Source organism: Leuciscus leuciscus (genome assembly GCF_965113295.1).
Source record: "Leuciscus leuciscus genome assembly, chromosome: 20".
Taxonomy (NCBI): domain Eukaryota; kingdom Metazoa; phylum Chordata; class Actinopteri; order Cypriniformes; family Leuciscidae; genus Leuciscus; species Leuciscus leuciscus.
In genome coordinates, this window is record NC_138744.1 from 9,063,359 (window position 1) to 9,089,684 (window position 26,326).

At 38.1% G+C, this 26,326-nt stretch overlaps 2 protein-coding genes across 3 annotated transcripts in view; one reads left to right on the top strand and one right to left on the bottom strand.

Moving 5' to 3' along the window:
- Positions 1 to 22,205, top strand: part of cep162 (centrosomal protein 162) — a 28,597-nt gene extending 6,392 nt beyond the window's left edge. Inside the window, exons 8-26 of one of the 2 annotated variants that reach the window (XM_082149314.1) lie at positions 144 to 174; positions 254 to 379; positions 473 to 634; positions 4,769 to 4,850; positions 4,932 to 5,172; positions 5,407 to 5,626; positions 7,188 to 7,303; positions 7,382 to 7,570; positions 10,152 to 10,289; positions 10,782 to 10,894; positions 11,008 to 11,113; positions 11,213 to 11,339; positions 11,427 to 11,689; positions 13,280 to 13,528; positions 16,135 to 16,781; positions 18,986 to 19,127; positions 19,308 to 19,406; positions 19,495 to 19,629; positions 21,014 to 22,205. In XM_082149314.1, coding sequence (XP_082005440.1) covers positions 144 to 174; positions 254 to 379; positions 473 to 634; positions 4,769 to 4,850; positions 4,932 to 5,172; positions 5,407 to 5,626; positions 7,188 to 7,303; positions 7,382 to 7,570; positions 10,152 to 10,289; positions 10,782 to 10,894; positions 11,008 to 11,113; positions 11,213 to 11,339; positions 11,427 to 11,689; positions 13,280 to 13,528; positions 16,135 to 16,781; positions 18,986 to 19,127; positions 19,308 to 19,406; positions 19,495 to 19,629; positions 21,014 to 21,235 — 3,408 coding nt within the window. In that variant the 3' untranslated portion in view covers positions 21,236 to 22,205. Of the gene's footprint in view, positions 1 to 143; positions 175 to 253; positions 380 to 472; positions 635 to 4,768; positions 4,851 to 4,931; positions 5,173 to 5,406; positions 5,627 to 7,187; positions 7,304 to 7,381; positions 7,571 to 10,151; positions 10,290 to 10,781; positions 10,895 to 11,007; positions 11,114 to 11,212; positions 11,340 to 11,426; positions 11,690 to 13,279; positions 13,529 to 16,134; positions 16,782 to 18,473; positions 19,128 to 19,307; positions 19,407 to 19,494; positions 19,630 to 21,013 lie in introns of those variants that run through there. The other variant, XM_082149315.1, reaches the window with a different exon arrangement.
- Positions 22,206 to 22,310: 105 nt separating this feature from the next.
- mrap2a (melanocortin 2 receptor accessory protein 2a) lies at positions 22,311 to 25,859 on the bottom strand. The gene is made up of 3 exons (XM_082149373.1): positions 25,022 to 25,859; positions 24,404 to 24,503; positions 22,311 to 23,375 (listed from the first exon to the last, which is right to left on the bottom strand). The coding sequence occupies exons 1-3, from the start codon at positions 25,137 to 25,139 to the stop codon at positions 22,955 to 22,957; spliced, it is 639 nt and encodes a 212-aa protein (XP_082005499.1). The 5' UTR covers positions 25,140 to 25,859; the 3' UTR covers positions 22,311 to 22,954.
- Positions 25,860 to 26,326: the final 467 nt, after the last annotated feature.

A 26,326-nucleotide genomic window follows, 5' to 3' on the forward strand; every position in this document is an offset into this window, starting at 1 on the left:
TCCCTAAGTATCTGGAGTCAAAATTTCTCTAAATGTTGTCTTTGCTGTTTTTTGTTTGTTTTTTTGCACATCCTACACCTCAGTCGCAATATGTGTCAAAATAAATATAATTGGATTTTATTCCTTGATCCTCTTTGTTTCAGAAACCTGAAAGACATGGGATGCTGGCCAAAGGTAAACAGCATCTCAATTTACAGTGTAGATGTTGTAAATTGTTCAGATCAGGGGGTGAAATGCTCTTCTTATGTCCCAGTGTCACTACATGACTCTCTAAATTCTACGGATGGAGCATTGCCTCCTGCAGTTCCCAGTTTGGCAACTGGAAAAGAAAAATGTCCAGACACCAAACAAGCAGTGAGGACAGCACTGGAACCTGCAGGTTTGGGAACCAGTTTATTTTCTTAAAGCTTGTATTGTTTAAGTAAACTTCCAACAGGTGATGTGACACATTCTCTCCTCCATATCTTTGCAGTCCAATCATACGGTCAGAGTGGAGGGAGTGAGATAGAGGCGCTGCAGGAGGCGTACAGGCAGATCAACAGCTCAGCAGGGGAGTGTGAGGACGGACGAGCCGAGGCCGGCAGGACTCCCCTCTCTCTCTCTTCACTCCAACCTGTCTCCACGGTGGAGTCAGGTCAGACTCAGCACCTAACTCATTTTTGCCTGTCACTGTGTGCATGCCTGCGCTTTAAACCTTTTGATTTGCAGCTTTCCCCCTCAAATGCTTCCAGTTATGCTTTAAACCAAATACGTGAGGTTTTTACCAGCCGCTTTGTTTGCGTCATCGGTTTTGGTGAAGTCCTGCTAGCTGACTCTAAACAGCTCGATTTTGCTTGAGGGTGTCACACCAACTGTTTTTCCTGGAATCTTGTTGTCTTCTGTTGGAGGTCTGTCACCCTGACTGAATAAGAATGGAAGGGGGTGATGGACTTAAACAGCTGTCTCTGACATTTCTTTCTCATTCCTTGTCACATATATTGCAGTGCCTCGTCTTGGCAAATCAGTTGAATATTGGAAATTTATCAGATAATATTTAATTGTTGACTCTTGTTTCCCTCTATTTTAAGATTTATATGACTTTTATAAATAGCAATAAATTATGGCTGATCTACCCTCTTTACTTTAAAAGCAAATATCAGAGCTCTGTGCATTTGTGCATTAAATGAGCTCCTTTGCTGTAAGTACAACAACCTTTATTAATGTTACTTACTTCATAAACTATTTACTACAGTTTTTTAATGCTTTTATTCTGCAAGGATGCATTTAATTGATCAAAAGTGACAATAAAGACATTTAAAATATTACAGAAAAGCTATTTAAAATAAATGCTCTTTTTAACTTTCTTTACAAATATTTACAAAAATATTAAGCATTTTCAACATTGATACCGGTAATAATATGAAATATTTCTTGAGCACTAAATCACCAAATATTAGAATGATTCTGAAGGATCATGTGACTCTGAAGACTGGAGTAATGGCTGATAAAATTCAGTTTTGATCACAGGAATAAATTACATTTTAAAATGTAAAAACAGTTATTTTAAATTGTGATAATATTTCACTACATTGCAGTTTGTTTGTTTGTTTGTTTATTTTTCCCTCCACGCTGTCTTCTATTGGTCTGATTTTTTAATCAAATAATGCAGTCTTGCTGAGCTTCTCAGACTCTGACATTTAAAAAAAACGAACTTTTGAACTGAAGTATATACAGGGTCCCCGCGGATCCTTAAAAAGTCTTAATAGGTCTTAAATTAGATTTTTTTTTATTTAAGGCCATAAAAAGTCTTAAAAATATATATTTTTTAAAAATGTCTTATTTTTACTTATGAAAGGTCTTACATTTTAGATGACACTTTGACTTAGACTTATCTAAATGCTTTCGAAATTAAAACTATCTAATTAGCGTAGGCCTACTTATTATTTTTTTAATTCTCTTTGTGGATTTGCTTGTTCACGTGACAATTCGCGTCACTTACGGCAGCATATTAGCCTACATCTGTCTCCTGCACGCGAGAGGAGAGAAGAAAACGAGTAAATGTCAGTTCAGTTGTAAGTTCATTCTTTACATGTGCTTAGGAGTGTGCGATATTGTCTATACATACAGTCGGCATCTAGTCATAGTTGGGGGCGTGGCGAGGGTGGAGTCGGCGTGGGGGAAAACACTGCGAACATCGTGTGTATTTGAATGACAAAAATGTGGTATTGCGAGTCATTGACGCCTGCCGACCGGCAACGGTACATTGTAAAATTAACTGCAATAGGTTATGATAGCCCTTATTTAATTAAAAACTGGGTCAATGACCCAACCAAATGGCCGGAGGTGTCGTTTCCAGACATATTTTGTTATCTGGTTGAATCACCAAGACATCGCGGTAGCTGTAGCGGTAACCTTAGCCTATAACTCAATCAACTTATGTTGCATATAACTCCATAAAACCTTGTCACTTACCAATTGTACTTATGCTTCACTCCAAACTATTAATCCTTTTGTAAAACGGTGATCAGTAGTACGAAGTTGCAGAGGGACTGTGCTGACAGTTATCCCTAAAGTCCTCTAGTAACTCACAGACTGCAGTCTACTCCATAGTTTCACGGCTCGCGTCATGAGCCTTCAGCTGATAACGCTAATGTGAATGAGACATCCCTTATGAAAAACAACTATAGGAATCTTGTAGTATTTTGGGACAAAATATTATAGTAATCCTATAGGAATACTATAGTATTTTGGGACATACTATAGAAGTACTATAGAGGTATTACAGAACATCACATAAGTATTATACACTACTATAGAAATCTTATAGGATTACTAGTTCTTTTTCGTAAGGGATGTAGACAAAACTAGCCACCACTGCCTAATACGAGTTTAACACCCACTACTATATCACACAGGGATCTACTCACACAGTAATCTCAAAAAAGAAAGCTCAAAAGCCATTTTGTCCTCTTTTCCGGTTCTGTGTGTTTATTAGGAAGGATGTAGAACATCAATTCATAATTTGTTTGTTTATTGGCGGTACAGAAAACGACACAACAACTCTTCGGCATGATTGCCCTGTGTATTTCAATGAGCGCCAAGGCAATGTTTTCCCCCACGGGCTAAATTCACATCACGTGACGGGGCGTTCCCGGGGGCGTTCCCAGACCAACCGTCTGTATCTATGAACTATCATGATATTGTAATCATTGTTTTAACTATGTATGAGGCACTGCGAGTGCGAGCTGACATCGCGTTTCTCTCATGCTTACTTTCATTGCGTGATGTGTCAGTGCAGTTATAGATGTGCCCAAATGAGTTTTTGTCTTATATTTATATCATATTATGTTGTCATATTAGAATATCACATGAGCAAGAGTGCCGTTTTCCTGTGCACAATTGCAAATGTGCTATTTATTTTATACAGCAGTTAAATTAACAATAAAGTTAACATTGTGAGTTACTTTTTGGACACAATATTGTCAATTTTCACTTTATATCGCCGACGAGAATTTCATAATGAAGCCGTGGTCCAACAGACAGCGATGATTTTTTGTTTTTGTTTCACTGAAATCCGCGTTTTGAACGAATCATTTTAACGATTCAATGAACAATCACTTGTTTTTCTGAATGAATCAGCCGTTTGAACAAATCGGTTGAATAAATGACTCCAACAACTCGCTTATTCTTGCCGCCACCTACTGGTGGTTTTAGTTTCATATTTAAAGTATCCTTTAATTAAAACGTTAAAATTATAAATCATTTCATATTTAAATATTGAATAGCTTTATTTATGCAATTGTAAATGAAGTGTAAATATAGTAGGCTAATGCCAGTTTTGATGCCGCTTCTGTGTCACCTCTGCACTGCAAGGATGGATTTTAATTTAATGATTTAATTTGACATTGATACTGTGTAATTCTAATATAATCTAATTTGAATGTTAGAATTTGACATAAAAGGTGATGCATACCTCTAAATACGTTTAGAAACAATGTCCATATATAGGTGAAAATGCCCCTGGAAATCAATTTAAGGTGGCAAATATTGCCCCTTAATAAAAAAAATTAATTTCGGTCACTACTGTGAACTGACCACTGCATAGAATATAAAAAATATGAATATCGTGGGTTTGCTGTCAACAACAGGCCTAAACCAGCCAGGGTACCAGTACAAAAACACAATCAGTAAAATATCATCTAATTATTATCAACAAAACTTTGAAAATGTCGAGACATATTTTTGTCAATATTGCACACCCCTAATGTACGGTATTAATTTTGATTTCTTCAGGTCTTAAAAAGGTCTTAAAAAGCCTTAAATTTGACTTTAAAAATTGTGCAGATACCCTGATATATGATTGAACTGATTCATCATACTATACACTATAATGCTGTGATGTCTGATATCACTTTTTTTCAGCATACAAAACTGTTTATTTGAGTTTTCCATGTGTTTTTAATTTCCTCTTTTGACACAGTAGGATGGATTTATATTATCATCCAATTACTGATTATGGGACAGAATCAGTTCATCCCCACAGTGACTCTTGCTCATTTTGTTAGTTATTTAAGTTTAAGTGAATCACAAACAAAACTTGGTTTCAAATTCGCCATGGATGACAATCAAAATCTGTGATAATTGGCTTTACATTGCTGAGGAAGTTTGTATCTGATCACACCAAATCTCTATAATAAAAAATAAAAAAATTAAGACTGTAAAACGGCTAGTGTGACTCCGGCCCTAGTGTTTGTTTTTTTGTCACCAGGGTCTCATTTATGTACCGTAGATTTACCCACTGCTGAGGAACTGATGCAGCCAATTGGACCAGACTCTGTTTTCACGCGTGGCTTCTCTCTCCAGCCTATAAGGTGAGTTCACTATTTGCCTTCACACACCATGAGTCATATATTCTCAGTACAGCAGCTTTAGTAGAAGTATTTGTCTTACAGTGAGGCTGTGCCTCGAGGCAGCAAAAATCATAGTCCATTAAGGATATCTTCAGATGACAACCCTTTCAGTTCCACTAATGAGGGCTGTGGAGAGGGTAATAAAGCTAGTTTTAAAGGAGAGGAACATCCAGCCTCCCTTCAGTACACTCAGAAGAGCATCGCTGAGGAGATCAAACGGCTGATGCAGGAACAGGACAGCTCCTCTGTGGAACCTCCTCCTGTTAAACCCAAGAAACGGCAGGTCAGAGACTCTGCTATTATGAGTCATTTGCCTCATGAATTTCCTCCGTAAATTAGATCCTGCAATTTCTGGGGTTTAGAGAAATGATAATTCAAAGATAGAGACGCGTACTCTGTGAAGTAAATGAGGTATAATAATTTTTGTGGGTAACTACGTGCCGCCTTCATTCACATGGTGATGATAGTCACATTTATGAAGATAATGATGGAATATTAACTTCTCTCTCTCTCTCAGGTTCCTGCCAGAACCAATGCATTTGCATCTGCAACCTTTAGAAAAACTCCTGTTCCATCAACAAGGGCCAAAAAACCTGAGTGCAGGCTGTTACCCAGAGGACCTGCAACCAGCAGAACCGGCCAAGCTGCTAAACCTCCATCTCCATTAACACAGAGAAAAGCTCAGAACCAGACCCCCAAAAAAACTCCCAACCTCAGTCAAACACAAACATTCAAAGGTACCTGTACCTGGGTTAACCTCACCAAAACTGTGTGAAAGAAATTAACAAAATTATATTTTGCATGAAGAAAATTTAGCTGATTTTCATACATTTTTTTTTATCATTTATTGATACATTTTTATTATTTTCATGAAATTTTAACATTTTCATGACAGTTGACATAACTTAAATATGGTCTACTGTAATGCAAAAAACTCATGATCATTAAATTAATGCAATGAATATATATAGAAGTAGGCAATTTTAATTGCATTAAATGTAGATAAATTAGCCAATTTGATTACAATTAATCACAAATATCACCCTTTATGGTAACACTTTATAATAACGTTCAGTTGTAAGTCATTTATAAGTGGTTAGTTAATGATGAACTAATCATTTACAAAACATTCATAAATAATTAGCAAGTGATATACTAACATTTTATGTATGTTTTGTAGATTCAGTTATAAGTCATTTACAGTTGATTAGTTAATGATTAACTAATCATTTACAAAACATGACTATGCGTTTCATAAATGATGTTACTTTTTTTTGTATGTTTTGCTCACATCAGGTGCACAGTGGTTAAAGACAGTGTTTCAGAGAAGACAGCTGTCTATACCCTCACCAGTCAGCACTTACACTGCAGTACACACTACAGTGTTCAACACCTGTTATAGATGATGTGTAAATGCATGAATAAATCATTTACAACCCTTTCTGCATCCCCTAAAGTGTAAACTATTCATCACTTGTAAATGTATTACACATCATTCGTAGATTACCACTTCAAGAATCAATAAGGCATAAGATCTGCGAATGTTATCTACGAATGATGTGTAACACATTTACAAGTGATGAATAGTTTACACTTTAGATTAGGGGATGCAGAAAGTGTTGTAAATGATTTATTCATGCATTTACACATCATTGTGTTGAACACTGTTACTTACCTGTTACAAATGATCTGTACGTGTATACAAGGCATTTACTACACTTTCTGCACCCTCTAATTGCTACATACATACAAAAAAAAACATAATTTATTCAACATTTATGAAACGCATATTCATGTTTTGTAAATGATTAGTCAATCAATTAATCAATTGTAAATGACTTATAACTGAATCTACAAAACATACCTAAAATAATTAACATATCACTTATGAATCATTTATGAACGCATTGTGATGTTTCGTAAATAATTAGTTAATCATTTACTAATCACTTGTAGGTGACTTGTAACAGAATTTACAAAACATACATAAAATGTTAGTATATCACTTGCTAATTATTTATGAATGTTTTGTAAATGATTAGTTAATCATTAACTAACCACTTATAAATGTCTTACAACTGAACGTTATTATAAAGTGTTACCTAATTATCTTAAATAGTCTTAATTGTTATGCAAATAATGTCACAATGCAAAAAAAGTCTAATAATAGTGGTCCTAAAAATATGCAAAATCTTTTCTTTTTTTAAATCTGACTATTCTTTGTAAATTCACAGCCATATTTGCTTGCTTGATAATAATTGGTCATCTGTCTTTTTTAATTTTTTGCATCCCTTACAGGTTTAGACACGAGTTTAAGGCTAAGCAGTGAACTGGTGACATCCGTGCAGTCCTTTGCTACATTTCTACAGCATCAGGTTGAAGCCAGCAGGATCACACCAGAAGCAGTGACAGGAGTGAGTTAACTGGGACTGAATCAGAGCATTGGATCAAATCCTCCAGCTCATTAACCACCTGTTCTGTGTGTCTGTCAGCGTGAGGTGATGCAAGAGAATACGGATGATGGTACGCGCTTTCAGCAGGAGCGCTCATCACTGGAGCGTTTCCGTCTTCAGCTCGCCCAAAAAGAGAGAGAGCTCCATCTGAGGGAAACCCAGTTACAAGAGGAGCACAAGCAAGAGCTGGCAGCACTCAGACAGGAGAACTATATGTTACAGAGCAAGGTAAGCTCTTGTGTAGTTGTAAAGCTTAGATTATGTTTTTAGAATATTTTAGAATATAAGGAAATTCCGTTGTTTGGTGGATAGTTTTACCATGGCTCTACATTACCAGTGGGTAATTTTGTGTGTTCTGTCTGTTCTACCTCTTCATAATTATGACTGAGGACTTAAAGGGATAGTCCACCCAAAAATGATAATTCTGTCATCAATTACTCACCCTCGTGGTGTTTCAAACCTATAAGACTTGCGTTCATCTTCGGAACACAAATGAAGATATTTGTAGTAAAATCTGAGATAATTCTGTCCCTCATTGAAAGGCTGTAAAGCTTAAAAACGTTCATAAAGAGATCGTAAAATAAATCCATATGAATTGAGTGGTATAATCCAAGAAACACAGATCGCTTTATGTAATGAACAGATTTCATTTATGTTTTTATTCACATATAAACATTGCTAAGCGAATGTACATAGAGCACTCAAATTTGGTAAACAGAAGCTCAAGCATGCTCGCTTTGTGCACAAGAGCAAAGCTCATTGTTTTAAGCAAGCATGTTTGAGCTTGCGTTAACCATATTTGAGTTCTCTATGTATGTTAGCTAATCATTGTTTATATGTGAATTTATATGTTGAATTTATGTATTTACTCTTTAAAAACCTTTTGAACTGTCAGAGCTTTGGGTGAACAGACTTTACTCTAAGATTTCGAAGATGAACGAAGATGAACGAAAGTCTAATGGGTTTGGAACAACATAAGAGTAACTGATGACAGGATTTTAATTTCTGGGTGAACAATCCATTAAAAATGTACTCAAGTTCATCTATTTTCATGGCCTATTTAACCAGCCTTGAAGCACATAGCAGCTTCTTGTTAAAGATCAATAGAAAACCTTCTGATGTAAGCTCTTCTTAAGAATGAATGAAGTTTAAATTGTATGTTTTGTAATATGCTATATAACTGTTTGGTAAAAAGGGCAGTCTTGCAGGTGAATGTTTTGGTAATGCAATCATAACGTCTATGGCAGTATATTTCAGTGGCTGCTCTGCCAACAGTATGAACATAGATTTCACTTGTATGCTGTTTAAGTAGCTGTTCTATACTCTCTTGGTGATGATGAATTTGTGCTTTTAGCACAAGTACATTATGTAAGGTTTATTCTAGTTATTTGTTTCAATACCCTCAAAGATTTATAGAAAGAAAAAAAAAATTGGATCAGGCATTACCATGCTGTGATTCAGTTTGGAAGTGCTTTTTGTTGTTCTGGCAAATAATGAGTCTCATTTTAAAAAATTAACTTTTCAACAGAAAATGAACATAAAACAGGGCACATGGGGGCACGCAGCTTTTTATCCACTCTGACCCTTCTGGTGAAGTATAAATATTGATAATTGACAGCAGATTACAGTAAGAAGAATTAATTACATTTGAACAAATTACCATAGAAAATGACCAAGGCTGAATTTGTTTTCATGATTTATACACAATGGAAACATAAATGTATTCCAGGGACAATTAACCTGGAGTTAAAGGTGCAATGGAGATGACTCACAGATCACTCCTTACAGGGTACCCTGAGCCATTAAACCACACCATTAGACCTTTCAAAATTGTTAAATAAACACCTAATCTTAATTATTTGATCTAGTCATGATCATTATGCACTTAATTTCCAATTACATAATTATAATTCAAAATAAACTAACTTTGTACTGCGTATGTACAAACACCATTTTTATGGCTTTCTATTTAGATTTATGTATTTGGCAAATGCTTTTATGGAAAGCATCTTACATTTTCAGTAGATACATTTTCTTAGTTCATACATTTCCTATGATCAGATACATTTTCACACAACCTGGCTCTGCTAGTGCATCACTCTACTGTTTGAGTTAAGTGCCCTATCCAGTGCAGTAGTGCGTTATGTGAATGCCCCATAATTGACTCTTGGATTTTTCAAATACGGTCTGGGAGCACAACAAGCTCTGTGTTCAGCACTAAATGTTTTTGCCAGGTTACCAACTTGAAATTGTTTTTCCACATTTGGAATAAAGGGAACCGCTAACTGACATGAAGAAAAAATGCAATTAAATAAATAATCACAATTACCTGTCATAGTGAAATCATTGTGATAAACAGCCATATTAACCTGCAACTAAAGATGTTATTTGCTACACAAATACATTATGATTCAAGTAAATTTGTTTTGTTTTGTAACCATTCATGTGAACCTGTCTAAATGAACCGGCTTATTGATTTGGACTTACCAAAGCTGTTTGAGATTGACTGAGAGGAAGAGACCGTACATCTCTGCCCACTCTGTTGAAAGGCTTATGCAATTGTTACATAACATTTTTTTAAAAAAACAATGTAGCAAAGTCACAAAAAGAAAAGCTTTAAATGTAAAAGCTACACTATTATAAAAAAAAAACATAACTATTTACATACTCCTGAAAATGCATTTAAGTTAGTAGCATCAATATTTTTTTACTTTAATAAACTGAACAGCCTCGGCCTAAAGTCTGAGCAAACAATTCCCTGCAATTTCTCAAGCATAGGTTGTAAGCTGTTACATTTATTATTCCATAGCTACACCATGCCGAGAAGGAAAGTAACAGACGAAAGTGGAGTTTGGGCGAAGCTTCAGACCCTGTGACTGAAGTGAAACTAAAGCTCATAGAGAAAGAGATGAAGGAACAGGAGACTCTGATTCAGGGTTACCATCAGGTGAGTCTCTCTGTCTCTCCAACTTTGCTAATTTTTAGGCATATATTAGAATAAGCCATCCTGAAACATGGCTCGCATGAAAGTGCATTTATTATAATTTATTTATAATTTATTATCCCTTGTCCTAGATCTCTTTTTTATGGTGCGATCTTACAAATGTCAATGAATGATACAACACAAGACTCTGTAGCCTCTCATTTTTTAGATCATTATACACCATTTCAGCATAATGAGGTGCATAATTAAACACAGTTATTTGAAATGACACTAATACTACTCAGAATTTAGAAAAACATTGGTAATTACTTCTCACATTTCCTGTAATTACAGAAGAACTTGTGGCCTTTCCAGAAACCAAATCCAATTAATTCTTATCTGGAACTATATTCAATGTAATACATGCGCTGAATATATTTGCATTTTGGTCATTAGTATTCATATGCTACAAATAGGTTCAGAATATGTGAAACTTCTTTCTGATGGTTTTAACAGGAGAATGAAAAGCTATATCTGCAAATGAAAGCACTCCAAGCTCAAAGCAAACAAAACGAGGAGGCTTTGTTCATGGAAAACCAGAGACTTCTCACTGAGCTTGCCCTTACCAGGTCAGTGCTCTAAAAGTGCGCTAGTAGTGTTATAATACATATCACAGCGGGTTTTTACTATTCATGCTGTTCTTTGCAGCAGCTGATATAAAAGCAAAGAATTTATTCCCCAGGGACCGTTTGAACATGAACAGCTTTCAAAGAACCATCGGAGGGAGAAGCATTGCTAACCAAAACTTTAGTATTGCAGAGTTGACAAGTCAGGTACAAGCTGCACAGGTAAGAGAAATACATAATATCAACAGATCTGTTCCAAAACCAGCTGCCTACCTAGACTGCATTTTACGTGCGCTTCTGATGCAAAGTCTTTCTGTTTAGAAAAAGGAGGAAAGACTGCAAGATGAGATCCACAGGTTAAAACAGGAGAAACAAGCCCTGCATGTAGATCTGGAGATGATGAGGAAAGAACGAGACCTTGCCAGAGTTCAGGCTGTCTGTACTTCAGGTAAGAGCCTCAGATATGGAAGTGTTATGGCAGCAGTCTATTTTTGGCGATGTAATTGTCATATTGACAGAAGTAAGTTTCTGGCAGGTGATAAAGGTTTCGAGCTAAAGATGCTCCAGGAAAAGCATCGGGATGAGGTTGCAGAGATGAAGAAAAGACTGCAGTGGTATGCTGAGAACCAGGAGCTACTGGACAAAGATGCATCCAGACTCCGAGCCGCCACGGCTGAGACTCAAAGACTCACTGAGCAGGTGGAAAAGCTAAAGATGGAGGTCAGCAAGAGGGAGCAACAGAGAAAGACAAAGGAAAGGGCGGGTGAAGCTAAAAGAATCCAGGACCTGGAACGACAGGTCAGAAACGGCTTTCTCCCTCTCCAGATATTCTTGTTGCCTTATTCTGCAGGTACATTTCATTCAGGGCACTTTCTTCTTTGCACTCTATTTCCTAAGAGCTGGAATTATTCAACCGTGTCCGTGAGTAGCTGACCATCCGGGTAGTCGGTTTTCCAACCACCTTCTCCTTAAGACCTCTTCTTTATGTTAAACTCCTTTCTTTGACTGATGTGCATCTGCAACTAAATTAACAACTTTGTATTGAATTGGCTCAGTGGTTAGCGCACTTTTTCTATTCAGTTTCAGGGCTCCAGACTGCGACCAATTTATTTAGGTCGCGCTGGCGCGACCACAACGTTGCCGAGCAGCGAATCCAAACAAAATGAAAGCGGAACGAAAATGCGCTACTCCTTTATGCTTCACGGACTGTTTATTAGTTCGGACCAATAATAGACAGCGCAGCGCTCCGAACTTGCCAGTCGCGGGCCGATCTCGATCACGCGACACTGTTACTAGGAGATCCAGAATCTGGAGATCCAGTGAAGAAATCCATTGAATTCGCCTCAGAATTAATAACATCATAGCTGCGAGATCCAGTGAGAAACATTCCGATTCGGTGCAGAGTTCTCTGTTCTAAACCATAGATATCAGATCAAACAGCGCAGACGTGGAAACCAGGAGAAACACTCATGTTGAATCAGCAACATTCACCATGGATTTAATGTAGTAACTGTAACCATAATGTGACAGAAATAGTCAAACGCTTACAAGTACTACTCCTCTTTTTCCAGCACTTCAAAACTATCATATATAAATGTTATTTTTTATGTGATGACCAACACATTTTTTGTTCATCCTTCAAAAATTGTCTTATTTAAACTCTTATTTAAACACTTATTTAAAAAATAATAAAATAAATAGATTACCATTGTAAACAGTAGGATGCTTATTGGCTATTTTCACTCCCTAATATAAAACATTTTTTCACTCGGTTTGCTTTTTAATTAATATTAAGACATTATGAATGATAATAATTAAAGTTAACTTCATCTACACCCTAAATTAAGCTTAGTGCTTTATTGTCAGCCCCAGTGCTACCAGATATGTTTTTGTAGAACTCGGTGCTGCTGCCCTCAGATGTTAGTCTGGAGCCTGTGAACTTAAAATAAAACTGCACATTGTAATATCTGTACGTTAAGTCTATTTATTATTAAATAATTTGTCAGTATTACAGTTATTTTGGGGAAAATGTGAATAATTGCATTCCAAGCTGACTTAAGGTGTGCCCCTAAATGTTCTGCTTGCGCTCCTAACATTTTCAGTCAGGGGCTCCAGCGCTCCTAGTAAAAAAAGTTAGTCTGGAGCCCTGAGTTTGAGTCGTGTTGGTTTGAGTTTGGCTTGCAACATTTCACAAACCCCTTAATAGTTTCATGTCACTGCTTCTGTATCTACCTAAAAATATAGAATGAATAATGCCCAAAAAAGTCATGAATGAATTTCGATTTCCACCTCCTGAGTGTCATGTAATATTTATTAATGGCTGCATCAGTAATAGAACTTCTTAGATTCTGTTCCATCTTTCACTCATGTTGCCATTTCCACTCTCAGCTCAAACAGATGGAAGAGCTCTTGAAACGGAGGCATCCAAACTCCCTGCCAGCCCTGATCTTGGCCGCTGCGTCTGCCAGTGCAGAAGTTGACGGATTGGACATCCATCCCCAAACTGCCCCTCAGTCCTCACAGACAGCGGCTCTTTTGGAGAGACGTGTACATCGACTGGAGGCGGAGCTAGAGGGCCGCGATGAAGCAGCCAAACGCAGTCTCAGAGCAATGGAACAACAGTATCACAGAATCAAGGTACTCATATCAGATTTAGATACAGTACTGAAGGTCACACGGAATTTTGTGTCAAAGCATTAAACGTTAAATCTAGAGAATCTAAAATTGAGACCATATGCGTAACAACTTTGAACTATTGGAACTAGGTGGCCCTGAACTCAATGATACCCCTTTTCCACCCAAAAAAGAACTGGTTCGGAACTGGTGCTGGTTCAAAGTTGGTTCAACTTGCGAACCTTCTCAGAACCTGTTTGTTTTTCCACTGACTAGAGAGCCCAGCGAACGACGTCGTTACGTCACTGTGTACGTTGCCATACGTCTTAGCTTTCCTAGAAACGCTTGCGCCAACTTCAAGCATAACAATTACAATGGCGGACTACATCGTCTTTCTGCAAATGTTTCTCCTGGCTTTGCGATCCTATATTGGGGTCAGAAGAAGATGTTTAGAACACATTTGTGCTGCTCGTCTGGATTACTATAGACGGAGGTTACGTTCGAGAAGAAGTTCGACAATAACCCCGCCCCCAGCCCCCGACGTAAGCATGACGTGGTAAAAGAACGGTTCTAGTCCAGCAAAGAGTTGGTGTCGCTTTGGAACCAATTTTCCTGGCCGAGAACCGGTTATTTGGCTGTCAAAACACAAAGAACTGGTTCGCGAGTAGGCACCGGCTCCGAACCGGCACCAGCACTGCCTTGGTGGAAAAGGGGTATGACTGAAGTGCTGTGTGTCCTTAATTAATATGGGGAAAAGCAACTCAAATACTTTTCTTTTTTCCAAGTCTGTTATTTACCAGAGCCCACAGCTGGATTGATCGATTTCCAGAAAAACAAGTTTGTCAAGAAAATTAGGTTTCTATTTTAAGTCTTAAGTGCACAGGACCTATAATATGCTTTCAGAGTGGCATTATTTCTCTCATTTCTAAACCCTGCTGTGTGCCCTCATAACTAGAAGTTTGGAAATAGAAATAGAAACCGAAGCAAAGTAAGGCTTGGTGATATATTGAAAATTCACTATATATTTGCTTATATACATAACCGTTCAAAAGTTCAGGGTCAGTACGATTTTTTTTTATATATATATTTTGAAAGGATCCTCTTATTCTCATCAAGACTACATTTATTTGGAAAAAAATACAGTACTCCAGTCTTGAGTGTCAGAAATCACTCTTACTGTATATGCTGATTTTCTGCTCAAGAAACATTTCATATTATTATCAATGCTGAAAATGGTTGTGCTGCTTAATATTTTTTGTGGAAACTGTCATGCATTTTTTCAGGATTCAATTTTTTCAGGATTCCTTGATGAATATAATTTAAAAAACAACTTTTATTTGAAATAGAAATATTTTGTAACAATGTAAAAGTCTTTACTGTCACTTTTCATAACTTCAATACATCTTTGCTGAATAAAATTATACATTTCTTGAAAAAAAGTTGACCCTAAACTTTCGAACAGTAATGTAAAATAATCAATATTGTGAAATGTGAAAATCGCAATTGTTTTAATGCATATTTTATTAGTCCATTAAGTTTGCTAAAGACTGTCATTAAGACTCTATATTATTATTATTATATAATTAATAAAATATAACAAATAAATATAAAAATAATAAATGTAATTTTTTCATTAAATATAATTTACTTTTTTTTTTAAGCGATATAACCCATCCCTGATGCAATTAGACTTAAAGGACTGATATATTTTAAGTAGGGCTGGGGGAATTAACGCGTTAATCTTTGCGATTAATTTGAGATGTTTAACGCATAAAAAAAAAAATAACGCAATTGACAATAACAGCACCTTTTTTTTTTGCCTCGTTTTAATGACTTCCTGTTGTGGCTGCTATTGAAAAGGCCGAAAATATGCCGTCCCGCCCCTCCGTGTTTGGCAATCAGGTTTCATTCTCGCACAGCTTGTTTAGTAACTTCACGAGCGTGTCTCTTCCGCTCCGTGTGTGCACCGCACTCTCCGTTCCGTGTGTCTGTGTGTATGTCGGCACGCTGCGCTCTCTGCTCAATATTCCGCTCCGTGTGTGCGCTGTGTGTTCTGCTCTGTCGTTAACGGCCCAAACGCTCCAATCATGTACCGATCACACACTGGAAAAGCAAAGTTCACTCAAATAACGTGAAATTTCTCAGTAGTAGACTTCTGTTTGCTGAGCTGGTAGCCATGCTGCTGGGTAACAATGGTAAAATTACCTGCTCTGATCACATGCTCTGGTAATAATGGCTTTGTATGACTATACTTTATTTTGATAATTAGTCAAAAAATAAATCTGTTAAGTCTGAGTATGTTGCATAGAACTGAATTTTATGTTGCATAGAAATTGATGTTTAATATATTAATATAGGGCTATTTTCTGTCCAATTTGTGTGGACATTTTTCTTTTTTTCCCCTTTTTTTGTGTGTTATTTAATTTAATTAGTGATTCTACGTTTAAATATTGATGATTACAAGTTTGGGGGAAATGCGATTAATTACGATTAATCACAGCAAATTGTGCGATTAATTAGTTAAAAAAAATGTATCGATTCCCAGCCCTAATTTAAATGCTATTTTATGCCAGCTCAAAAATGTTTGCTTTTTTTTTTTTTTTGCATTATATTCTTCTCTTCTTTTTCAGCTCCAATATGAACAGCAGATCACAGATCTGGAGCAGCGTTTGGCTGAGAAGAACCAAAACAATCAGGCCATCTCATCAGAATTGTCTGAATCACAAACTCAGAAGTTAAAGGCAGAGCTGGAGGAAGTGAAGATGGCCCATCAGAAGCAAGAGAGCACCCTGCAGGCAGAGGTGGCCTCTCTGCAAGAACAGCTCCACCAGGCCCAAGCTTTGACGCAAACAGACAAGCCTGCCCGCAGCCCCTCACGCCACCAACTCAATGCAGAGGCGGCACAAGCAACCCGCATCGAGAGACTAACCCAGGAGCTGAGCTCCAAGAGCCGCACCATTCAGGAGCTGAGTCGCACTGTAGAGCGTCTGCAGAGGGAGAGGAAAACCATGCTGACGGGTCCTGGCTTCGATCGTGATGAGCCCAAGCGACAATTGGGTTCAGCCAAAGAGCCCAAAAAAAATGCAGCCGAGACTTTCCCCCCTACCCAAGATGAGAAAGACTACCATCCTGGAGCGTTCTCGGGATCACACATCTCAGAGGTGCAACTGGAGAATGATAGTTTGAGGATGAGATTGGAACAACTAGAGATACATAGAGATCAGGAGAAGGTTTCTTTGCAGGCTGCAGTCACACATGCACAGAATCAGCTCCTCAGGTAAAGTCTTTTGGAGTGGTTCATGTTTTTATAAACCATTTGAAGCACCATGACAGCAGTCATACTACATGAAGTGAAACCTTCTCCCAGTCCCATAATTCTCTACACAGGATTTGAGCCTGTTAAACTGAAGAAGGACCCGGCTGCAGCCTGCAGAAAGGGGTGGGGCTACACGTGTCGCTCTGCCCCATACTTATTCTGACTGGCTTGGTCGTCTTTCACAGGCATACATGATAGGAAATGTGTTCGGAGTTGTCTTCACTATAATGCACAGACAATACAACATTAGCCTACGAGGAGAAGATCTTGATTTCTTCACTTTAAAATAATGAGCATGTTTTCCTGAAATGAAGTGGAGGAAAAAGTCTGATATTATGCTTTGCAGTGTTGTGAAGAAAAAGAAAGTTTCATAAAATCTAAATTAACAAGGCAGACACATTAGCCTAGTACAGTGTCTTTTAGTTTACATACAGCTGTACCCAACATGGCTTATAAAAACCAATAACACATTCTGTAAATACATCTTTTTCATTTTCTTTCTCATATTATAGGTTCATTAAGTAATCACATTTCATTAGTCATTTCATTCCTGTACCTGAAGACCTGACCCTCCTGCTGTGGAGAATCAACGAATACATTTTTGTTTAAATGTTGTGGGGTTGTTCGTGCGTTAGTCTAAAGACCAGCTTAATTTAGCAAAACAATTTCAGAGACATTTCTATGTATTATAATGAAGGCTTTGTGAAACTGCACAGCTTTTCCAGTTCATATAGATTTGAACAACAAATACTTCATCCTACACCGACTACGAACACATTTCCTATCATGTATGTCTATGAAAGACAATTGAGCCAATCAAGAGTAGGTATGGGGCGGAGCGACACGTGCAACCCCGTCCTGTTCTGCAGGCTGCAGCCAGGTGTACTTGGTAAAACCCACAATCAAAAAAAAGAAATGAGAAATTATATTTTAAACCCTTTTATTCTAGCTAAATGCATTCTTTTTTTATCAACACTTGAACGTGGGCAAGTTTCATTTAAAAAAAAGAAAATCGCGTTTTTGTCAAAGAATACGTCCGGATCGGATTCCGAATGATGATAAAAACATGCAATAGATCGAATCAGTCAACACCTTCAAAGCCTCACAGTCATATGCCTTCATTCGACCTTTCTTTCGGTAAAGTTAGCCAGTTTTGATTTATATGCCGTTTAGTGTTCGCATTATTTTACATGTGTATAACATAGCCTGTAAAAAAAGATGGACAGCGCAACTCCGCTTCCTTCCACTAGAAAAATAAAGCCAAAATATCCCAGTAACGTTCATTGCCGATTACTTCTTTCAGAGCCCGAGTATGCGCAGTAATGATCTTGAGGTGAAGCCACGGCATCAAGGTCCTGCCCACACTCCCGCTACTGCAGACTTAATCACAAACACAGCTGTCAATCATGACGTTACTCGCCATTTGTATAGCATCAGAAAACGAACTAAAACCAAACTTGTTGGGAAAACGAACACTTGAACATAGGCCTGTGTGATGAACTGCTTTAAATGCTTTGGGGGAAAAATTTACATTTAATTTTTTTTAGTTTGGCTCATGTCTCATTTGATTACATGGAGAGGGGGGGGGGTTTAAGACCTATACTGCAGCCAGCCACCAGGGGGAGATTAAAATGCTTTGGCTTCTCTTTTCAGGACTTGTGCGTCCCACTTGGGGCTTACTTGTTTCCTCACTCCTCAATCCTCCAGCCTGTGACCCGGAAACCGATCGAACTTGGCCATCTTGAAAGACATCTCAACTCTCTAATTGCACCGTGAGGAATGAGGAGCGAGGAAGCTTCTTGAGGAGTCATGAGCGAGGATACCAAGGGTGCTTCTCATTTCTTATTTGAGCATACTCGTTTCCTTCCCTCGCGTCTTAGCTCCACCCCCACCCCCTTAAGATACAAGGGAAGGAAACGAGGATGCTCAAATAAGAAATGAGAAGCACCCTTGGTGCTTCTATCGCTTGTTTCTGCTGCTTCTCTGCCTGTGTTTTGATCTAGAGATTCTGTACTCTTTCAGAAAATGCGTAATAGTGCCCCCTACCGTAAAACAGTGAAAACATGGATTTGCTGGACAATTCTGTCAATGGCTGGGAAAGAGTTAACATGATGATTCAGTGTTATCGAGTATCGTGTAACAATATTAAAATATCACTTTTTCAGGATTCAGGAGCAGAATTCTGAGCAACTTGCCTCGGTCAAGGCTGAGCATCAAAGAGAGATTGAACGCCTTCTAGCATGCCATGCCCTTGATCATTCCTCCTCCAAAGTGGCTGAACTCAGCAATCAAGTGAACACACAGGAGGTTGGTTCTTGAATGAATGAATTTGACTATTTATGTTTTGCCCACTAAATGTTTCTTTGGCGCACTAGAAACACTGAGGTTATGGGTAAAGAAAATGAAATGCTTTGCTTGCATTGTAAGTCGCTTTGGATAGAACGTTATGTATTTTGAATTCTGAATTCATGTAACTTTTCTATTCAGATCATAGTGCAGCATTTACAGGGGCAAGTAAAGGAGCTCAAGGCAACCAAAGATGCTCTGGCTGTGTCTAAAATCAGAGAGGAAACCCTGCAGAATCAGGTAGTTACTCAGTCATTTAATTTCCTTTCTTCTTTAAACTGGATTTAGAATTTGATCTCCATATTTCCTGTTATGTGTATGTAACAAGCTGTCTAAGCTTCTGGAAGAGCTGAAACAGGCCAAAGAAGCCCACAGTCCTCAACTAAGACACTTCACTAGCCTGGAGCAGAAGATTCAGTCCATGGAGCTCCGCTACCATCAGCGTGAGAAACAGCTTCAGCAGGTAACACACCCACACACAATACATCATCTACCATTCAAATGTTTTTAGCTTTAAAGAAATTAATACTTTTATTCACCAATGACACAATAAATTGATCAAATGTGACGTTAAAGTTAAATGTTACAAAATATTTCTTTTTTACTTTATATTCATCAAAGAAACCTGAACAAAATGTAACATGGTTTCCACAAAAAGCAGCACAACTTTGCAGATTTAATTTCTGAAGGATCATGTGACACTGAAGACTGGAGTAAAGATGCTGAAAATTCAGCTTTGCCATCACATGAGTAAACAAATAAATTATATTAGAACAGATTTTACTGTAGTTTTGACCAAATAAGTGCAGCCTTGGTGAGACTTAAAAAAAAGACATAAAAAAAACTTTTGAAAGGTGATGTACTACTAACACATATACTTAATTGCACAGTTTGACACATATACGAAGAGTAAACGATCAGCGCACGTCTTGTTTTCTGTTGCTGTACAGTATATACTGTATTTGTTCATAATGGATATCTGCAGCAGTCTGCTGTAGGACAACCTCAGCACTAAACTTAGTTTAATAGAATAGTGTCATAGTGACATGAATTTGTCCTCTGAATTTAACTCATCCAAGTTAGAGCACACACATTAAGCCTTGTTTATACTTTCGTCTGGCTCCACAGCGCGAGTCTCTGCAGACTGCGCGTGCACCTCCCCAAACGGACGAGGCATCTATACTTGACGCGCTCGCCATTGTACTATTCTTTGAAACGATAGGGGGCGAATCGAGTAATTGTCCTCTAAACCATCAGGAATCAGCGGTGAGAAGAAGAAAGCTATACACACGTGACAATGTTTATTTTAGTACACCACCAATACCACACTACAAAAAGAATTGTGTAAAACCCAGTAAACCCTGAGATTATTACTCGTGACAATAAAACAAAATATATGGATATGAGAATGTGTATACAACATAACTAAATGAACGATTTCTTACATATTTTCTAATTTCACTAAACATTTCATTATGTTTCGTGAACATTTTTATGAAACATGGACACCGCCAAGCGAAATGGGGTCTTGCGCACCCAACGCGCACGACTGCCCACACCGCAATGACGTCGTTTTTGCCGCGCGCACCTTCGCGCTCGTGCGGACACGTCGAGTATAAACCTAGCTTAAGGAGTAGTGAGTAGTGAACACACATTACAAACCATGGACACACACACACACACACACACACAGTAGGCAGCCATTTAGCTGTGGCGCCCAGGGAGTGATTGGGGGTTAGGTGCCTTGCTCAAAGAATCGAACCCGCAACTTTCGGGTTACCAGTCTGACTCTCTACCCATTAGCCCCTATATTGTGATTGAGGACACTGATGTTAGGTGTGTTGCAGGTGATTGCAGACACACGGCGGGTGGTGGAACAGGAGCAGCAGGATGAGGTGGAGCGCTGGAGGAGACTCGCTCACGGCAGGGCTAAAGAGCTGGATGCCTTCAGACTGGAGCTGGACTCCATACTGGATGTGCTCCGAGAACTCCAGAGACAGGGTGTAGTCATCCCCATCCCCGAACACACCTCCACCACTACCCACACATACCTGCCTCTCCGATCCTGAGCTGCCTTTGCACCACTCAAAACTTGAATTATTGTCAAGGAACATGCTGGGTATGTAACATCAAATACAAGATATTTGGTGTTAGTAATTGTAGCACAAATCCAAATGTTACTTTGTATTAAAGTTAATTATTATGTGCACAAATATTTGTCCTGTTTTGCTGCTCCATTGTTTTTACAACATTGAGCAGAATCCAAAACCCCTGAACAAACAGCAGTAAAATGTTTGTTGATACACCACCCACATAAGAGTTATAAAAAGGCTCATCTCAAAAGCTTAACCTAAAAGTATGTTTGCACATTATAAAATACTGTAGACGTCATGATTTATTACTCGCCTTAGAACTGGCCTCAGAGGACACAGTCTGAATGCTAATGAACTACTAAAAGAACATAAATTGCATAAAGTGACTGGAGATGGAGCTGCTGCATTGTGATGATTATTAAGAGCTGATCAGCATGCAGAACTGTTTATAAACACCAAGGGTCCTGACAGAATATAATTTAATTGGGTACATAGGATACATTTGTGAAGAGGTCATGAAGTATTAAGAAATTTGAATGGGAAATGTACTTGATGAAAGCAAAATCATTGACATTTGCATAATCGCAAAAATGATAAGTCTAGTGATTGAGTCAAAATAAGTACTGATAACCTGCTAAGGTTCAGCTAGTGTCACATTTGATCTCTGTTCAAAGTTGTCCTTGGCTGTCTAAATTATGAGTTATTTGTATGCAAGTTTGAATGTGTAAATGTTTCTAAGTAGATTGTGAGAGTCGTTTCATTTATAATTATTCCTCAGGCAAAGTGTTCATCAGTGCTCGTTTTTATCTTAGCTAATGATAGATACTGTAATAATAATAATCATATTTTTTTAAAGGTTAAAACATTGTATGTTATCCCATAATTCTACACTGTAAACTACTACAGTATTTCCAGAATGTTTTTAGTGGTTGCCAGGACATTGCTGTATGGTTGCTATGGTTTTCTGAGTGAGAGATTTGAACATGTTTCATTCATGTGTGGCCTTAAGGTTAGGGATTTGTTTGCGTCAGCCAATATCACCACAGGAAACTACGCACTGAATTTTATTGGCATATAGGTGTTCAATAAAACAAGAGATACAGAACTTAAGTATTGAATTGCTCAGGCAGCTGTATTCAAACAATTACAGATGCAAGTATACTGCAGATATTCTGCAGAAAGCCACTGATTCAGCTAAAACTATTTTCTACTCGGGCATTTGCTAACACGACAAGCCCAGAGAACCAGGCAGTGCGATACCAGATTGCTGCAATTTTGTCATTAGGCTACACAAGTACAATGTTGCATCGACGTCTTCCTACTGCACATCAAGAGATTTTTTTAATAATGCTGATAATAGGAATGAAGTATGAACCAATTAGGCAATCTGCTGGAATGTCTTCCTACGTATTTTCTTTAAATATCACTTTGTAACCAGAGGCTTCCCAACATTCTTTTAACATGCTGTCGCCGCTGTCAAGAGCATATTCTCAAAATCCCATTCGTGCCATCCAATCTTTTTCATCTTTCACACTGCTGCCGTTTCTCACTGTAGACCCCAGATGTCAGAAAATAGCTCCACTTTTGAAGCGAAACACATCACTCTCCACTTTTAGAGATAATAGACTGAGTTGAGGACAGTGATGGAGCCATGATGAGTGAATAAAGGCATCTGACCATCTTTAAACCGATGGTTTAGTCAATTATGTGATGGGTACATCGCGGACGAGCCTCCTCCATTATGATCGGTGGATCGCCCAGTAGTAAATCTTCGTCTCCAAGAGCGGAGCTCAGTTCTGAGTTCACAAAGTTGGGAATGTTGAAATGTGCCAGGAGCGCTGCCTCTCGTTCCGCCCTGGTCTCCATTCCCATGCTTTGGACGACGAGGCCGACCGCTTCCACCTGCCCTCTGGAGTGGCCGCTGCCCGTACGTCCAGCGTCACTCGTGGCCCTTCCTCCATCTCGCTCTTCTTCATTAATATAACAGTGAAACAGAGACCGGGACTCCTCCAGCAATGGGCGGGAGAGACCCGTTCGGGTGTCTGCCTCACGTTGGCGTCCCAGACCCTCTGCGCAGCTGGTGAGACGCATCCTTTTCTCGTACGGTTCCGCAGCCCTGTGGGATTCAGAGAGGAATATTGAACTCGAAGCTTCATCAGCAAAGTTTAAAGAGCTTTATTTCCCTTTTCTAATATAGAGGTGAAATGAGCACCGGTGCTTCTGAAGAGTGGTAGTACCTTCATCTTATATTCTATCCTCCGTGTGTGCGGGAGCGCATTTTCCTCTTTTCAATGATATGGAGTGTAAGAGGTTTCTGCCGGGCTGTGTCAATGGATGACTCACATCTGTAGAGCAGTTTAATTAAAACTCTAAACGGACTCTCAGCCTGACCCCTGAGCTTCCTCACTGCTCCATTAGACCAGAGGATGGGGACTAATAGTGCTTTACTATTATAACTGAGTGTAATTACATGCAATAAACAATAAACACCCTTAAAATTATTTGGCCAATATATTTGAGTGTAAAAAGAGGGCTTTTAGTGGACATTAATTAGCTTTTATATGAATTCTGGGTAGCTACCAGAACACTGACATAGATAATTATTGTTTGTGTATGTGCATGCATAATATGAGTGCATTTGTTCACATTAATAAACATGAGAATGCACCACTAGAAGAATAGATCGGATTAAAACGGCATGAAATAAAATGGATGAATGTTTGAGTATAGGATAAAGACTTCATGCTAATTGGCTGAGGTTGCAGACCGTTTTTGGTTTAATTAAATTTTTCTGAAAAGATTGTTTGTTGGTCTAAAGGAGTACAACATCGGAGACACTGACCTAGAAGAGAGCTAATGAGAGTGAGGCTGCCGCAAACACACACATTCACACACACGTAGCTCTCTGAAGCAAAGGATAATGAGGCAGCTTGGTGGCCGGAGCGCAGGCAGTGGGAAACAGAAAAACTGTGCTGAAACGCTGATTCGGTCTAGGACATCGTGCTTGTGGTGCAGATGTGAGAGAGATGATTCCATTGGGAATTTATACTGCCTTTACTTTTGTTTTGTTCTGTTCTGTCCTGTCCTTGCCACAGATGATTCACAAAGCTAGTATTTCACAGTTTGCTGTCTAAAAATACTTACTCGGGGTGTGGGGCTCCTGTTTTGGTCAGAAGAGTCAGAACAAAAAACATAAAAATGACAAAAACTGCAAGACCCACCCAGAAGCCGATCACAATGGAATCTGGAGGAAGAAACAAAGCTGAGTGATGTGAAAATGCAACTGAAATGCAAAAATGTTTCATTCAAATGTATCTAGCCTACTTATATTACCCTAAATAATTTTTTTAAATGGACATTAATAAAAATGTTACTACAAATAATTTAATAATAAATTATAACAATATAATAATAAACATAAAATTATGTAATTATTATATATACAGATATATTCCTGTTTTCATCTTTTTTTAACAAACAAGGATACTAAATGGTGCACTTAGAGATGACAATGCTACTCATATATATACTGCATATAATTTTATATATAAAAAGGTATAGGTATGGTTGATTATATAAGATTTGCATTATTTTAATGTCTTACTGTATGCTGGGTAAACTTTTATTTTATTCAATACGCATTTAAAAAGGCATTTTATATCAAAGAATACATTTGATCCTTGTTTCATAGTTAACAAAAACAGGATCAAACACATCAAGCTATAGCCTAATGGACTTAATGCTGCAGAGAAACAGACTTACATCGATGTGCTTTGAGTCCTTCAAAAGACACGGGCTCTTCGTCGTCGTAGTATTCGTAGCTCCATTCATAATTGTGATTTGGCATACTAGTGCTGTTTAAAAACTGGAACCTCGGCATCTTAAATCACAGATCAAAACTGATAATAACAGCTCTTACGGGAAAGAAGCATCCCAGTTCCTCATAGCAGTCAGTGTACGGTCCACGCGATCGCCTCAAACATCAACTGCATCCAGAGAACAAAAACAGCTCTTTAATACCGATGCTGACGGTGATTTCATCCTTATCCCGCGAACATCTCACGTCTGCGTGCTCCAAGACAAAATTGGGGTAGGCTATAGGTGGGCGTTCTGTAAGTATCATCGCTACTCGTGAGGTCTCATGTGGTCTCGAGAGAATGTAGCCTACTGAATATATGATGAGATCAATCACGCATCTCTCATCCATGAGCTTATGTGCGTTGTGAATGGAGAGATTTCACGCGCCTCAGGGGGCATCCGAGAGCGATCTCTTTCTTTCTTTCTTTCTTTCTTGTACAATATATATTTATGTTACATCTATAATATAATTTTAGGATTTGTGACACTGTAGCCTACTCCAATTAATATTTTATTTCTACTCTTTATATATATAGGCACAAACATAAGGTCTTTTTTAACAATAAAAATCTATTTACATTTCTACCATTTTTGTCCAAGAAAGAAAAACAGTTCATTAAATACACTTTGATCATTTGGTAGGCTACAACATGCCCCATTGTGTTACAGTATATGGGATAAGCTGTCACAATTACAATCTATTTTGGGTCCTTCGGCAACATTTTAATTTTGAAAGAAATATGAAACAAATCATGCAACAGGAAAAAGCAAAAGATCTGTTTTGATTTTGATTTAACGAATTTGGTTTGGGCAACATTTTTCTTTCTTTCTTTCTTTCTTTCTTTCTTTCTTTCTTTCTTTCTTTCTTTCTTTCTTTTGCATACACAAAACACCTTTTAGTGGACCACTCAGGGACCACTATTTCCAAACGGAAGTGCGTCACGAAGCTCAGTGCAAGACTTGCACTTGCTAAAAAAAAAACCAAAAAAAACTTGCTTGCACTGAGCTTAGTGACGCACTTCCGTTTGGAAATAGTACATCTCACTTATTTCCGGTTATGTTTACTTTCAATGTAGGCCTACTGTGGTTAATGAGTTGAACAAACGCCACTTTAAAATGAGTGTCCACAATAAGATTTACAATTTTGGAAATTGTTATTGACAGGAGAAGGAATAATCGGATGTTTACTGTGTAGAATTTTCTAAACTC

Coding starts and splice junctions, on each gene's coding strand:
- mrap2a (XM_082149373.1), bottom strand. CDS start 25,139: ATGCCGAGGTTCCAGTTTTTAAACAGCACTAGTATGCCAAATCACAAT. Junction 24,504..25,021: donor AGGACTCAAAGCACATCGAT/GTAAGTCTGTTT, acceptor TTCTTCCTCCAG/ATTCCATTGTGATCGGCTTC. Junction 23,376..24,403: donor ACAGGAGCCCCACACCCCGA/GTAAGTATTTTT, acceptor TGAATCCCACAG/GGCTGCGGAACCGTACGAGA.